This window comes from Antechinus flavipes, chromosome 5 (assembly GCF_016432865.1).
Source record: "Antechinus flavipes isolate AdamAnt ecotype Samford, QLD, Australia chromosome 5, AdamAnt_v2, whole genome shotgun sequence".
NCBI classification, from domain to species: Eukaryota; Metazoa; Chordata; class Mammalia; order Dasyuromorphia; family Dasyuridae; genus Antechinus; species Antechinus flavipes.
The window spans coordinates 243964353-243980980 of record NC_067402.1 but is presented as its reverse complement, the minus strand read 5'-3'; the positions used below and the strand labels follow the sequence as shown (position 1 = coordinate 243980980).

The 16628-nt window shown below is 33.5% G+C and overlaps 1 protein-coding gene across 1 annotated transcript in view; it reads right to left on the bottom strand.

The window, feature by feature from the left end:
* Positions 1–16628, bottom strand: part of NAV3 (neuron navigator 3) — a 426206-nt gene that overhangs the window by 236145 nt on the left and 173433 nt on the right. The window contains exon 12 of the mRNA XM_051962478.1: positions 3503–3622. Within this exon, the coding sequence (XP_051818438.1) occupies positions 3503–3622 (120 nt within the window). The remainder of the gene's footprint in view (positions 1–3502; positions 3623–16628) is intronic.

Sequence of the window (16628 nt, the reverse complement as noted above, 5' to 3'; positions counted from 1 at the left end):
AACTTCTAAAACTTTTGTTTTCAATTTTTACAGTGATAGAATAAATGAAGTCACCTGCATATGTCAGGAAATCAAGACAACGTCAAAGTGAACGACCAGAAGTTCCCCATTTAATTCTCATTTATATAATATCCATGCACAAAAATTTACAGTGCATTATTATTCCCTATGCTACTCTGCCTGAATAGTCCAAACTGCTTCATTTGGACAGTCCTGACCCCATTCTTTAGGGGCCTGAATAGTCCAAACTGCTTCATTTGGACAGTCCTGACCCCATTCTTTAGGGGCTGCCTCAGTTCTGACCTGTTCTGCAAGCTTCATGCAACCTCCAAAGCTTCCCTTTTTCCACTTCCATGAAACTTACCAAGACTTGGGTTTCTCTTCAAGTATGACTTCCTAGTCTTAATGAACTAATTTTTAAAAGTCACCCTGCATTTCGTAATTGTTTCTAATTCACTTAAGGAATTTGCCCCATATATTACCCTATAAAAGCATATGGCAGCAATTACTTCTGTTCTGGTTTCTTTTCTGTGATAAGATACTAGATTTTGAGATCAATTCTTCTAAATGTAGAAAATATTTATTTCTACAAGGAGTGGAAGTTTTATTTCCTAAATTTAAAAAGAACTAACCATTATCATTTTGACTTTAACATCATTAGTCATTATTTTTCATTCTTCAAAAGTGTTATAAATACTGTTGCAAGAATATTTATAATAAAATACATAACATATATCAAAAAAGCTCAGTAGTACCTTCTAACCTAAGAAACTGTAAAGCAAAAGGAGAAATGCATCTTTCCATATTAAATTCCACTAATTCTTTAGCTTCAAAATCTTTAATCATCCAGCTACAGATTTCTGGTATCCCCAGTAAATAAAAGGATTGCCTTTTTCATTCACTCCCTTCCATGAAATGCATTGTAGGAAACTCTAAACTTGTAAAGAAACTTCTTTAACTTAGCACTCTCTTGCATTTTAAGGAAACAGAGAGTTGTCCTCAAGTCACTAAGAAATTATATGATGTCTTCAGAATCACAGAGATAGAATGTATCAGGCAAAAGACTTAATCCCTGGTATTCATAACTTCAAAAATGCCTTTCTTTCTCCTAAACCAGCCAATATAAATAAAGTTATTCTCAAGAATGAGAAAGTTCTCTAATTTTCAAAGTATTGTCTTAATACAATAAGCCTCTATGGCTCTGTTATCAATTTGACAATAAATCAGTGAATTCATTGAATGTCTGATTTCCCAGAAAGATGCATTGGGTTATACAAGGGAAATAGAAAATAGGATATCCTACCCTCCCAAAATACAATTCTTAATATTTTTTTTGACATATACTTTGTCAGCAAACCAGACTTGGAAATACTGAATTGGAGACATTAATCTTTTAATCATGAAAGCCCTTTTGTCATGATTGATAAGATCCTCATCTGACCCACTATTTCACTTAGATTTTAGACTGCCCTGGAAGAATCATGATAATCTCATCCTTGTAACTGGGAGAACCAAGGTTCCCCTCCCTGGAAACCTTTCCCCTATTTGTGTTAACTTCCTTTTGAATATATATAGCTTGGGAGCAGAGACAATGGTTATTTTTATATTTGATTGCTTTAATTCTTTTTTTTTAATTTATTGGTTTAGTAGTTTTTCTTTCTTTTTTGTATATATATATATGTATGTATGTATATATATTTATAGAGTTTTTTCAGTTACATGTAAAACTTTTTTTTTACATGTTAAAAAAACTTTGTGCTCCAGATTCTTTCCTTTTTTCCCTCCCCTCCCCACCCTCACTGAGAAAGCACAGGTGAAATTATGCAAAACATTTTCTATAAAAGACATGTTAACATGTTGCAAAAAATATGTAGATGTCCTCCCCCCGCAAAATTAAGAAAAATAATTTTTTTTTATTTTTCAATTTGTATTCAGACACAATCAGTTCTTTTTCTGAGTATGGATAGCATATTTCATCATAAGTTCTACAGAGTAGTCATGGATAACTGGTTGAATGAGAATAGCAGTCATTTACAGCTGGATCCTTCAGTTCTTACCACAGTAGTTCAAATATCTTAATATAATTGAATAGATTAATTGATTGATTGATTGACATACATATGAACAGATGTAATATATACACATATTCAAACAGGAATATAATCATATACATGTGTGTATATTTTACATTCCTATCAACCAAGCAGCTTCCAATGAAGCCAGGGATATAATAAGAATTCAGAAGAGACTTGGGATCAAATTTATTCTGTAATGTTAGTATGAAAAATAACTTAATTTCATCTTGCCTCAAGTTCTTCAACTTCAAATGAAGGTGTTGTCTTCTAGCTATATAGCATAGGCTGATATTATAAAATTTAAATTATATAAACACAGATAGAAACATAAAGTGCCTGTGTACTTATTTATGTATGTATACGTTTGCACATAAAAATGTGTGTATACGTGCATATATATATATGTATATATATATATATATATATGCATAGATATATACATACATGAAATATTTACAAACATACAAGTTCTATATGAATGGATCACACTAGCATTTTCCCAAATTTATATTCTTCCTTTGTCAACTTTTCTTTCTGATTTATTTTCAACAGGTTATATATTTCTCTCTCAAGAGCAGAATAATGATTAATAGATTGTCTGGCTCTCTGGAGGCACATCAAGCTTTTTTCAGGTGTAATCTCTGATATCAGAATAGTCTGAAAGGAAAAAAAAATCATCTTTCCCTTTCAAAGAGGGAGCAGGTAGTATCATAAAGATCTCTGGGGGCTTAACAATGAGAGATCTGGATTCTAGCTCTTGTACTAATTATAAATACTTTCTTGAGTCTATTGGTGAGCAGTAAGAAAGAATGGAAAGAGAAATAGGTCCGGGTTCAAACCCCACTTCAGATACTAAATGTATGACTTAAGGATACTAAAGGTTATTTAAATGTCCTGGTTCTTAATTTGCTAATTTGAAAAATGGGGAGGGAGCTTCATGATATGGCTTCTCAGGATTCATCTCACATTAAATTTAAGACTTTAGTACCATAATCACTAAAATTATTTCAAGGACTAGGATTTTGTTATTATTTTTATTTCATTTCTTTTTCTTCCCAATTTTCTCTGAGCTTAAGAAGTTATCAAAATATAATAAAATTTATAATTTAAGCTCAACACTAATTAAAAATGCCATAGATTCATTTTTTTCTGTCATCATATTCATTTCTGTGATATTTCATAATAATATAGTCTGAATTTTAAAAATTCTTCACCAACCAATAACTAATTAAAATATAAATAGAAAGTAATTTTATAATTATTAAAGAATTCTGAAAAAATTATTTCTGAAATATTTAGAATAATCCTAATAATACAATGACAACAAAAAATGACATCCCTTTCTTTAAATTAATGGGGTCAACTCCTTCTATGTACAATTAATTAGCTTAAATATTCTTACAATTCATAGATCTTTATATAATTACCTATCTGCATCAACTGTCGCATCATGTAGACCTTTCTGAATGACATCACGAGATGTTGCCAAGTCTGGTAACCGATTCAGACTTCGAGTATATAGGTTTAGTCCTCCATCTGTCATGTATCTGAAAATAAATGAATAATTCATTAGTAGGATTTGAACAAAGACAAGAGAACAAAACTAAATGAATAAATATCAACAGTGAAGCAGCAAAAATATCTCTTTATTAATAGTAGGATAGTTTACTTAGAAAAAAACCTTAAAGAATAAACAAAGAACTTAATTCAATAATTTGCTTCAGCCAAGTAACATGATACAAATAAATCCATAAAAATAATTAATAGTATGAATAGAAAAGTTTGGGGAAAAGATATAACATTCATTTAAAATAAGTATAAAATGCATAAAATGTTTGGGATCTAACATCATCATCATTATAATATCTATACAGTGCTATCTATGTGCCAGACACTATGCTAAGCACTTTAAAATTATTATCTCTTTTAATCTTTATATCTATGGTAGATAAGTGCTATTATTTTCTCTACTTTATAGATGAGGAAATTGAGAATGTGACTCAGACTCAACTAGCGAATAAGTATCTGAGACAGGAGTTGAACTTAGGTCTTCCTGAGGCTAGGCCTAATGCTCTATCAACTCTATCAATGTACCCTTCTACTGTTACCTGCTCCTAATATCACAAGATACAAGGACTTAAATATATGTAATCAGGAAACAGTATATATATAGTATTTCATAGAAATTAAAATAAACCAAAATGGACAGCTTTGATAATTTATTATATTAGGTTATGTTTATGAAATAAAAAGAAAATATTACATAAATAAATCTATATATTGAGTATTATGGCAGTCTGACTGCTTGGTATTTTATATGCTTTGATAAAATATTAACAAAATTAATAATGGAGAAACAAAAGTCATCAATTTCAAAGAAAATAATACAATTAATTATGAATAGCCTAACATAAGGACTCAAATTATATCATCAAACCTATTTTGACATTGCTTGTAATATTCCAAAAACCCATGAACAGAAGGGAGGGGATTCTTCATTCAATAAAAATAAAAACTTCTGGCAAAACTAAAATGCAACTTGCCACAAATTAAGTCAAGACAAAAATCTTAACACTATGCAACATAAAAAGTTAGATATGGATTATCTTTTCTTCCTCTTCCTCCTCCTCCTCCTCCTCCTCCTCCTCCTCCTCCTCCTTCTTCTTCTTGAGACATTTGGGGTTAAGTGACTTGCCCAGAGTCACACAGCTAGGAAATGTTAAGCGTCTGAGACCAGATTTTAACTCAGGTCTTCTTGACTTCAGGGCTGATGTGCCACCTAGCTGCCCCAAGATATGAATTTCTAACACAAACTTTCTCATAATAAATTAGAGAATAATAGAATGCTAGTTATTTCACAACTATGGTTAGGCATAACCAGATTAGGGATGGAGGTTATTGAAAAGACAAAAGGTAGATTTTTTTTATCAAATAAAATTTTAAAGGTTTCACATTTGCAAAGTAAATGCACCTTGAATAAGGGAAAATGTTATGGATTAGTAGGCAAAATCAATGCATGGTAGCAAAAGTCTGACCTCTGACTGCCACTCCAGAACAGTGTCTGATTTCTGGTTGTTTCTAAAAAATAATCCCCAAAACTAAGTCTGCCAGGATAATTCCAGCAGAATAAGGGATTTCATAGTTAAAACACAACTAGCAAATCATAGTTCAGTAAATTTTAAGGAGTGAAAATGAAAAGGACTGTTTAAATAACTTCCAATTCAATCTGAACTAATAAAATAGGGGGCAGGGCAGAAGTGCCTAAGAAAACTATATCAGTTTTCCCCAATTTCCTGACCAGTTTCAACCAGTTTCCTTCCTCCCTTTTTTTTATGGAAAAGAATTATCAAATGACCATTCCACATATAAATCCCCAGAGTGAATCAAAATTCCTATACATAATAGACTATATAGTCTGTTAGTACAGACTTCCTAAAAATCCCTCAAACATACAGCAATAGTTAAACAGTTTTAATACAATTTGCCCAAATCCATCCAAAATTTTAAACACATAACCTAAACAGGGTTCCTAAATTTCCCTTATTAGTGCATCAGGGGTAAGGGATGAAAACTGCTTCAGGCTAGGCACTGGCAGGAGACTTTCAGTGCATGCAGAGTATTATATGTGGTATGGCCTGGCATGCTGATAATCAATCAGGTCCCAGAAGCAAGTCAAAACCTGTAATTTGACCAAAATCTAGAACAAAAAACACAAATCTAACAAATAAAGGTTAGAACAGACTGATACAGAATGTGAAGAGGTCAGTATGAATTGGCCAGCAGCTTCCCAATAGATAAAATGGCAGTTAACCTTTTGTCCTCTCGTTATTTAGAAACCTTTAAAAACCTGAATATTCACAGAGACAAATATCCAGTAAAAGATAAATGACCAGGGTAAACACTCACTTGCCAAGTATTCAGGATATAATGATTACATATAACTAGGTTGGAAACAGCAAGGTATAATATATAACGAGATTGGAAATAGCAAGGTATAACAATTGAATTGCATTAACAGTTTCTATTGACCATTGCTCTGATATAGAAATCCGTTACAGGAGGAAAAAATGCAGGAACACAACCATAATATAAGCAGTTAAAACTTAACTTTCAGCAAAACAGGATAAAATAGCTTTAATTCACTTTTACCCCAGTTAATTGTCTCATTGTCAGAGGGTGGAGCTTTAAAACTCCCAAATAGCATTAATTATAAGCCCAAAGAATTTTACTTCTAATAACAAATTCTGTTAACCAAGTTTCAGGCAAATCCTAAATAGATATTTACCATAACCTTATATTTATATCCTAAAAGAATCCAAGAGGTTCTAAAAAACTGTTAAACTTTTAGAAATACCATAACCTCATATTGATAACAGTAATAAATTTGTTTCAGTTAGTTCACAAATTATATTTCATATTTAACAGAAACATTTTCAAAAGGACAAGGAAAAACTATTACTTTCAGAGGCCCTTTAAATGATGGGTATAAACTCAGGATGAAATCAACTAAACTTATAAAAATATCCTTTAAACCTTTAGAAATAGCCCCATCAAATTATAGATCAATTAACTTAAAAGCAGCCTATCTCTTGAAATCTGGAACAAACTTCGTGGGGGGGGGGGGTGGAAGAATTCCATGTGGCCACCCTTCCCCCCAACTCTGCCTCCAAAGAGGCAGGGGGGAGGAAAGGCAAGCTAACTTTTATCCCAGGCTAACTAGGCACTGTAGCTGAAGTAGCAGAGAGCAATGAGAAGGAGTTTAATGTTTACCCTTGATGACAAAAGATCTCTACCCCACCCTACCTTTAGTGAGGTAGGAGTGGGGGTGAGGATTTCATGTGGCCATCTTTCCCAATGAACTTTTCCTAAGCTCCAACTTTGGCCAGAGTTGAAGACTTCAGAAAAGTCTGACCTGTCTTTACCTAATTAGAGGCATGTGATCCTTTCAGGTAAGTTAACAGAACTTCACTCCAACAAGTTCTTAAGATCTTATATTCAAAGATGACTAAATCTAGCCTGCATAGGCAACAGTAAAATTGTTTTCCACAATTTGCTCAAAAGAATACTCAGAACAAATCTGGCATACAAAGGCAACAGTAAAATTATTTCCCACAAATTTAAAACCATCCTAAAATCCCTAATCAAATGTTTTCTCCAGCCTGAGTTTCAATCAGATAAGTTTTTATTGCCCTTCACTCTAGCAGGCTCTGAAAACCTGCTTCAAGGAAAAACATTCTGCCTTTTTGTTCCTTTTACTCACAAATTAGTACAACAAATTAAAAAGTTTAAAATCACAAGCAAATTTTTACTAATTCCTAAATTTCTTAATTTAGAAGAGCTCTGAACCAAACAAGTCACAAACAAATGACAGAGACAAACAAGTCACACAAAAACACACAGACATGAGATTGCGCAGTCAAAAATATATAACACACAGATTATATGGAAAAAAAAACTCTGTTTGGATTCTGGGAGGAAAGACTCTGGAGCTGACAATTTACCTCCAGAGTCTTTCCTCCCAGAATCCAAACAGAGCTTTTTTTTTTTTTTAAATAACCAGATGGTGTCTTAAAAAAAGACACCCAGATTTATATTCTGGAATGCCCAGAGTTGTGCCAACTGGCACACAGAACAAGATGTGTCTTTAGACAATAGGTAGGTTCCCCTGCATCCAGAGGACCCTACTTCCAGAATTTATGCTCTTTAGCATTTCATTATTCTGGAAATCCAGATACTAGCACAGACAGACAGAACAGAACAGGTCTTAAGACTTACCCTCCCTTGGCTGAAATGGAGGTGTCCACTATCAAGGACAGTTGTGGCTGGAAACTGCTCTTTCCTGGAGGCTCTGGAAAAAAGTCCAGAGGGTTGGCCTGTCCAAAGCAAAGAACCCAGGTCCCCAGCTACCCTGAGGCCTAAAGGGGAGACCCAAAAGTCTCATCTCTAATCCTGCTCATTTTCTAACATCTCGATGGGAAGCCTCCAAAATGTAATGCTGGAGAAACTGAGGCAAGATAGAGATTAGAGAGTATTTAATAATTTATTTAAAGGGAGAGATTTACTGGGACCAAATGGATCCATGGTTTGGTTCCAGGGCTGAATGAGACTATTATCTCTCCAAGAATCCAGCAAACAATGTGAGTTCTCAATGACCTATATACACATGGCTCAGACTCAAGGGGTAGATTGAGGTAGGGGTGGAGTCAGAGTATGAGAGTGGGAACAGAACTCTGACAGGATGGGATGATTTACCGGAGATGGGGGGAGGAACTCTGGAGATAGGGGAGAGATAAAACATTTGACATTCCAGTAGCTTGGAATGGAGAGAGGCATTCTGATATTCTAAAATATAAGATCTTTATCTTTATCCTTTATCCATCTGATAAAGAGGGAGGGGAGGTTTTGCAGGACTGAGCTTTGAGATGATAATTATAAAATGAAGCAGAACAATTAAAGAAATTGAGTCAGGACTGGGTCAGGATGATTAGGGAAACTAATCAGGACAATAAAAGAGAATTGTGGAATAACACTCTGATTCCAGTTCACTTTTCATTATGCCATGCTGTCTCTCAATGAGAATCTTCACAAAGATGGATGAGATGGTACACATCAGGAATTCACAGAATTACAGTAAAGTCTGCATGAAATGATGCAAAGTGAAATGTGAGAACCAGGAGAGCAAAATGCAAAATGACTCCAATTAAATTAAGGGGAAAAAAATCAGAAACTAAATTCTACATAATTCTAAAGACTAACTTTAGTCTTATAAAACAGAGAAAGGGAAGAGGGAAAGGAATGGAGAATAAGAAGCAGAGAAAGAAGAGGAAGTGTAAAGGGCTGAAACTCTTGAGTCAATGCACTGAGGTCGGTTCAAGCACTTAAGGCTAATTACCAGTTGGATAATACTCTATAAGCATATGCTTGGAAAATGGCCCTTCCCACTATCCTGTGCTGGCTTGATAATTGGTGTATACAGGGAATTGTAGAAGGGAATAGGGGGTGGAGTAAGACTAGCCAGGGTCACTTCTGAGCAGAAGACAAAGAAGGAAGGTCTCAGAGATTCTGCTTCCATCCAAATGACTCCTATCTCAAAAGACCAAGAATAAAGACTAAGGACTTTTGCTTATCCTGACTCCAGCTGATTCTAAGGTATCCAGGGTGCTAACATGGTCATCACAAGGAAGGGGAAAGAAACTTTACATTTTGTAATTACTCTTACAAGATTGCAATAGCCCAGGTGATTGAGAAAATGAATTAAGGGAAAACTTTGTAAAACTTTATCTTCTTCATGGTTCATTTTATCTGAAAATAAGCTATTCAGAGGGAATTATGCTGAAAATATCTAGAGATCAAAGATGAGAATCAGAGAACTAAGTAATTGTTCTTTTTTTTCCCCATCAGTCCTCCCAAAGATGGTTTAGTAATCTGATATAGATTATACATGAACAATCATGTAAACATATTGCCTACTGTGAATTATTTAGCAAAAGCTCTCTGAGTCAATAAGCATTATCCTAACAATTAACTAACTTACAGTTTTGCTTATATCAGCCAAATTTATTTTGCACATTACTGGGACAATTTTTTTTTTATTGTGATCATATTTTTCCCTAAGATATTTACATCTCTGAGAATACTTTGCCTTCAACCATATTCATAGGAAATTAGAATTTATTTATTCAAAGAACTCTAGGTATTTTGTTGTTTTCTCATATGCACATATTAAGGGACCCAGGATTAAGATTATATATATATATTTATATACACATATATAAATGTATATAAAATATATACATCTACATATAAATACATATGCTTAATATATAACTTTTATCACACTTCACCTCAGAACGCTGCCAAAAATATCATTCCACCAGTCTCAATATTAACATTTTTATGTGCCACATATTTGTTTATTTGTTAGCTTTTCAATATAATTCCTGTATCCCTGAGTATCACTATCCTACCTTTGTCCTCTCCATTTAGGGGTCTACTATCCTAGTTATTTCCTTCCTTATTGTTACATGAAATATTACAATAACCTTCTGTTTCATTACCTTTCCTCAAGGGACTTTCCTCTCCAATTTATCTTCCTAGTGGCACCTAAAATAATTTTTCTCCCTAAATCACAGGTTTTACTACATTACTCCTGCATAAAAAGCAGTTTTCATTGCCTCTAGGATTAAATAAAAAATGTTCCATCTGTATTTAAAATCTTTTACAATTTTCCTTTAATGTATCATTCTAGGCTCATTGTACATTAATTGCAAATACGCACTACACAGTAGTTTTTCACATATATGGACACACAAGTATACCTTCCATCTTTATGACTTTGCATAGACCATGTCTCATGACTGACATATTTTTCTACTTTCTGAAAGCAGTTTCCTGAAAAGTTCAGTTTAAACAATTCTGAGAAGAGATCTTTCCCAATTCCCCTATAAGAACCTTTCTCATATTTACCTTAGATCTATTTTGTTTATACTTTTAGATAAATAACTTTTTTACTCATTAAAATATGAACTCCAGGAGAAAGGGATCCTTATTTTTGTCTTTGAATATTTGTGTCATTGGCACAGTGCATGACATAAAGTGGGCCTTTAATAAAAATATACTGATTAAAAAAGAAAGACTGATTTGTTGAAGGCTAATATTGGATCTTGCTTCTTCTTTCTTTCTTGTTCTAGTCTTTCATTGAATCCTATGGTTTTTCCTTCTAAAATTATCCTGAAATGGTCTTTACTTGAATATGTCCATTACGAGTGTACTGAATACCTTCTAAGATCAGTAATTCCACCTTGTGCACAGCTTTGTTATAGTCATACACTTTAACAGTCAATACAGAAGAACAATAATTCTAAATAACAGTAGAATTAAAAGAGAATATGTTAGCCATTTATAAAATATAAAAATCAGCCCATAATAAAATGAAACAGCAAAAAATTCAAAAATATGTATCTATCATCATTTTCTTTTAAAACTATAATTTCCATAGCCTAAAAAAGGCTAAACTATAACTTGACTAATTACAACACAAATTTTTTTTTTTTTAAATGATAGCTTTTAACTGTTTTTTATGCATATCGAAGTCTCAGGAATAGAAAATAACTTGAAGGTAAAATGGTGTTTTTATGCCAGATCCTAATGTCTTTTTGTAATATTCACATACAATATATGCCTCCCAAATATGTCACAATCTACTTCTTTATGTTATGTTCTTCATTCTCCTTCCTTCTTTGTAGGTTTAAATATCTAAAGTGATATGACTTAAATAATTTCTTGTGAAAAATTATGCTACAACCTGTACAATCTCTCTGTCAAGGGATCTTTTCCAAAAGAATTATGGAAAAGCAGAATATGATTTCCCAAAAGCATGTCATTGTGGCAGTCAAAATTTAGAAAGTAATAAAGATTTTAATTTGTTGAAATCCTACTTAACCTATAAAAATCCAAGTCAAATGTTCTTTCTTCTAGGAAGTCACCTTCAATCTTTCTCAGTAAGTGGAAATACATCTCCAAATCCTATGTCAATAGTACTTTCTTTTCCCTGTAAAAAGAGAAGTCAGCTGTATTTCCATTTTTATTATTGAGTAACTAAGGCTGAGAAAAAAAATAGATAACTTGCCCATTTTAACACAGCTACTCAGTCTCTGAAGCATAATTTGAACTTAGGTCTATCTGATGTTCATACCCAACGTCCAATATTCATACCCAAAATGACTTTTGGCAAAATATTATAACTTCTCTAGACTAACACCTTTCCTGGCTGTAAATCTTCTGAAAAAAAGTAGCTTTATTTAAAGTTCCTTTGGGTAAATATAGGGGAGTTGATAATTCCGTTCATGATCAGCTCCAGATAAAATTGACCAGAAAAGATTTCTAGAATATAGAAGAACAACATTATACTTTACTAGGATAAACTTTTGGACTCTGGGTGTGTCTGCAAAAATCACTGACTTTATGGTTTTGGTCACAATTTGTTTTTGGCCTTCCCACATAGGAAAAAAAAAAAAATGTTTCCAAGGGTAAAAGAACATTTTTGTGGTTAGACACATTTACAGACTGAAAATGTTTGACAGTGTTTCTGTCTCCAGTTTTTAGAGCAGTTTGGAGTATTTAGGAGTTTAGGGGTATTTAAATGCTATATATGGCACAGTTAGTATAAATCTTGGGTTTATGAGGCCAACAGTTCCTACAGGAATAGCTGAACTAGGGAAAGGGGGACTGTTGATCAATTGTATTTATAGGCCATTATAGGCCAATCCAAGCTACTTCCAGAAACTTCCATCCAATATAGCAAATGTTTAGAAGCTTACTAAATACAAGGAAGTAGGAATATAAAGTGTAAAAAACAAACAACAACAACAACAACAACAACAACAACAACAACAAAACACAACATAAAACAAAACAAAAAATTCCACTTCTCCAAGAGCTCCATTCTATTTGAGAAGTGAGGTTATGACACATGTATGAGCATATTTTTCAAAGATAATGTGAGGAAAAAGCATTAGCCAAGGATACGGGCTGAATGATTTTCCTAGTTTCCGGAAAATTACTTTACCACTTTAAAGGTCACCTTCTGTAAAAATAGAAGATTGGACTTGATATTGAGTGCTTAATGTGGGGCTCATGAACATGTTATTGGATTAATGATAATATTTCAATATGAATGGTTTCCTCTGTGATACTACATATTTTATTTTATGCATTTAACATCATTCTTTTAAAAAAGATTTCATAGGTTTCAATAGTCAAAGGTGTCCATTGCACATGCACACACACACACACACACACACACACACACACGCACACATTAAGAATTTATTGCTAGGATATTTCTTGCAGTTCCATCATGTGTTACTTTTAGGCTGGGGTTGGGGTGGGGAGGTGGGAAAGGGGGGAAGCAAAGATTAGAGTAATTTGTCATTTCCTTCTCCAAGGGAATAAGGCAAACAGAGATTAAGTGACTGCTAGTCAAACAGCTAATAATTATCTGAGGCTCTATTTGAACTTGTCTTCCTGATTTATGCCCCATGGGAAAGTATGAGGCTGAGCAGATAGCCTGGGTCCAGATTCATGAAGACCAAGCTTTCTGAATGCAAATCCAGCCTCAGACACTTACTGGCTGTGTGACCTTGGTCAAGTCACTTAATTCTGTTTGCCTTAGTTTCCTCACCCAAAAAATGAGTGGAAAACCACTCCACTATTTTTGTCAAGAAAATTCCAAATGAGGTTATGAAGACTTGGTCAAGAATGAAGTGACTCAAGAAAAACAAGAATATTTCTAATAAATATTATTAGAATAGATGATCTCTAAAGTTCCTTCTGGAAAAGGGATTCCTTTAAGTAATACCTTTAAACGAATTGTATAGTATCAGAACACCAAAAAGAGAGAATAGAACATTTTCCATCTGGAGACAATTTAGGACAGTAGGAAAGCTCTATGGCATCAGGGTGGGAGTCCAGCACAATCCTAGTGCAGACCACACTAGTGCAACTGGGATCCCAGCCCCAGCCCCATTGTCAGCAAAGCAGAACTTCTGGATCAGTAGCAACACTGGAAGTTTCTAGCCCAGAAACATCAAAAATGACTTGGAAGGTTGACAGAAAAAGTTTGTCATTTGGGTGTGAGGACCTTGGGAAACCAGCAAATTAAGAGTGGGTGAAGGTATTGGTGGCACTGGGAGCTTCCTGAGGCCTCAACGCACAAGTCATCTCTTTATTGCATCGAGGAAGGACTCTATTGCTCTAACACACTGAACTGCTTTAACACATTTGTTTAATTCTAATTTTTAAAGAATTATTTTTCCCAGTAAGCTTTTGTACTTCCTTTCTCACTTAGTCATAAAGTGTCTGCTCATTTTCCTAGTCTATTACTCAGCTACAGTGGGGCAGGGAAACTCCTAGTACAGGGCAGAAAAAAATGCTTGTTGTCAGATCTGTAGAAGGATCTCTGAAAAGCACAAAACTCATGAAGCTTGGCACAGTGACCTCTCCACCCTGAAAACAGAACCCTACTTTAACAAGGAATTAAAAGCTGAGTAATTGACTAGGAAAATGAGTAGACAACAAAAAAAAGGTTTTGATTATAGAAAATTATTATGATGACAAGAAAGATTAAAACACACATAGAAGACAATAACAAAGTCAAAGCTCCTTCATCCAAAGATTCCAAAAAATAAGAATTGGTCTCAGGTTATGGAAGAGCTCAAAAGGGATTTTTAAAATAAAGTAAGATAGAGGAAAAATTAGGAAGAGAATTGAGAGTGGTGCAAAAGAAAAATACTTTAAAAAACAAAATTGACCAAGTGAGAAAGGAAGTACAAAAGCTCACTGGGGAAAATAAGTCCTTAAAAATTATAATTGAACAAATTGAAGCTAATGACTTAATGAGAAATCAAAATATAATAAAGCAAAATTTTTAAAAAGTAAATAAAATAAAATAGAAAAAAAACAAACATGAAATATCTCATTGGAAAATTAACTGGCCTGGAAAATAGATCCAGAGAAATAATTTAAAAATTATTGGTCTACCTGAAAAGTCATTATCAAAGAAAGAGGCTGGGCATCAGCTTTGAAGAAATTATCAAGGAAAACTGTACTGATATTCTATCACAAGAGGGTAAAATAGAAATTGAATGAATCCACTGATTCTTAAAAGAGATTCCAGAATGAAAACTCCCCCAAATATTATAGCCAAATTACAGAACTTCCAGCTCATGAAGAAAATATCACAAGCACCCAGAAAGAAACAATTCAAGTATAGTAGAACCATACTCAAGATAACATAAGATTTATCAGCCTTTACATTAAACGTTCAGAGGGCAGGTTACAACACAAATTTTTTTAAATGATAGCTTTTAACTGTCTTTTATGCATATTGAAGCCTCAGGAATTCCAAAGAGCAATGGAGCTAAGATTACAAACAAGAATCACCTACCTGAGTTAAACTGAGTAGAATCTTTCAGGTGAAAAGATTCAATGAAATAGAGGATTTTCAAGCATTCATGATGAAAAGACCAAGGCTAAATAGAAAATTTAATTTTCAAATACAGGACAAATACAGGACTCAGTAAAAGCAGGTGATCATGGAGAGATAAAGTAAAGAACTTACAGAAATATATGAATTCTTTTTCTGTATTTTATTTTCATTATTTCTGTGTTTTCCCTATGACCTGTATAATATGTGCAGGCCCATATTTACTTGAACCTTGGCCAGCTATAAACATATTTACTTAACCTGAGCTGATGACATTTATCAGTATTTTACATTTATCAATATTTAGTCTATTAGCTTGACCACTATCTGCTTGATTAAGCCTGAAAGCCTGATTTTCTGTTTCCTAGAAATCAGGTGATTTTGGGGAAATAGAAACCTTCCATTCCAATCTCTCCCAATAGCAACAACCAATTAGATGCTTCCCCCTACTCTTCTCAATGCTCTCTTATTTGTGATGTAATCTCTTGCATAAAAGCTGTTTCTTTACTACTTCTTTAGTCCTCCTATTATGCGCTTTCTCTTTCTTATCTTGTGATGGGACCACTAATCCTCCAGAGGTTTTAATAAACAACCTTTCTGCTCTCTATTTTGAGTGATCTCTGAGTAGTCATTTTGGGTAAGGGTCTTCTATATCTCTCACAATCAGAAAAAGAATAATAATGATAATGATGATAATAAAAGAAATTTAATAAGGTTTATTTGTTTACATTACTACAAAGGAGGATGATAATTGTAACTCATTAGAACTTTCTCATTACTATGGCAGAAAAAATGTATAGAGACAGAGAACATAGTTCTGAATTGAATATGAAGGGATAATTTCTTTAAAAAGTGTTGAAAGGGGTGAAAAAGGAATTTTCTGGGAGAAAGGAAAAGGAAGAAGTGGAATGGTGTAAATTATCTACTATAAGAAAAGAGGCAAGACCAAGGGAAAGTCAGGAACTTTTCACACAAATAGAGTCAAATCTAAACAATTGGGAAAATATCAAGAGCTCTTCGATAGGTCAAGAAAATATAATAAAGATGACAATACTACTTAATCTGTTTATTTAGTGCTACACAATTAAACTCCCAAGAAACTATTTTACTGACCTACAAAAAACAACAACAAAATTCATTTGGAAAAAAAAAAAGTCAAGAATTTCAAGGAAACTAATGGAAAAAAAAAACCAAACAATCAAATGAAGGAGGCCTAGCTGTACCAGATCTAAAACTACATTATAAAGTAGGGGTCATCAAAACCATTTGGTTTTGGCTAAGAAATAGACTAGTTGATCAATGGAATAAGTTAGGTTCACAGGACAAGACAGTCAATAACTATAACAGTCTGATGTTTGACAAACCCAAAGACTCCAGATTTTGGCATAAGAACTCACTATTTGACAAAAACTGCTGGGAAAATTGGAAACTAGTATGGCAGAAACTAGGCATTGATCCATACTTACCACCATATACAACAATAAAGTCAAAATGGGTTCATGATCTAGACATAAAGAATGATATTATAAACAGATCAGAAGAATGTAGGATAGCTTACCTCTCAGATC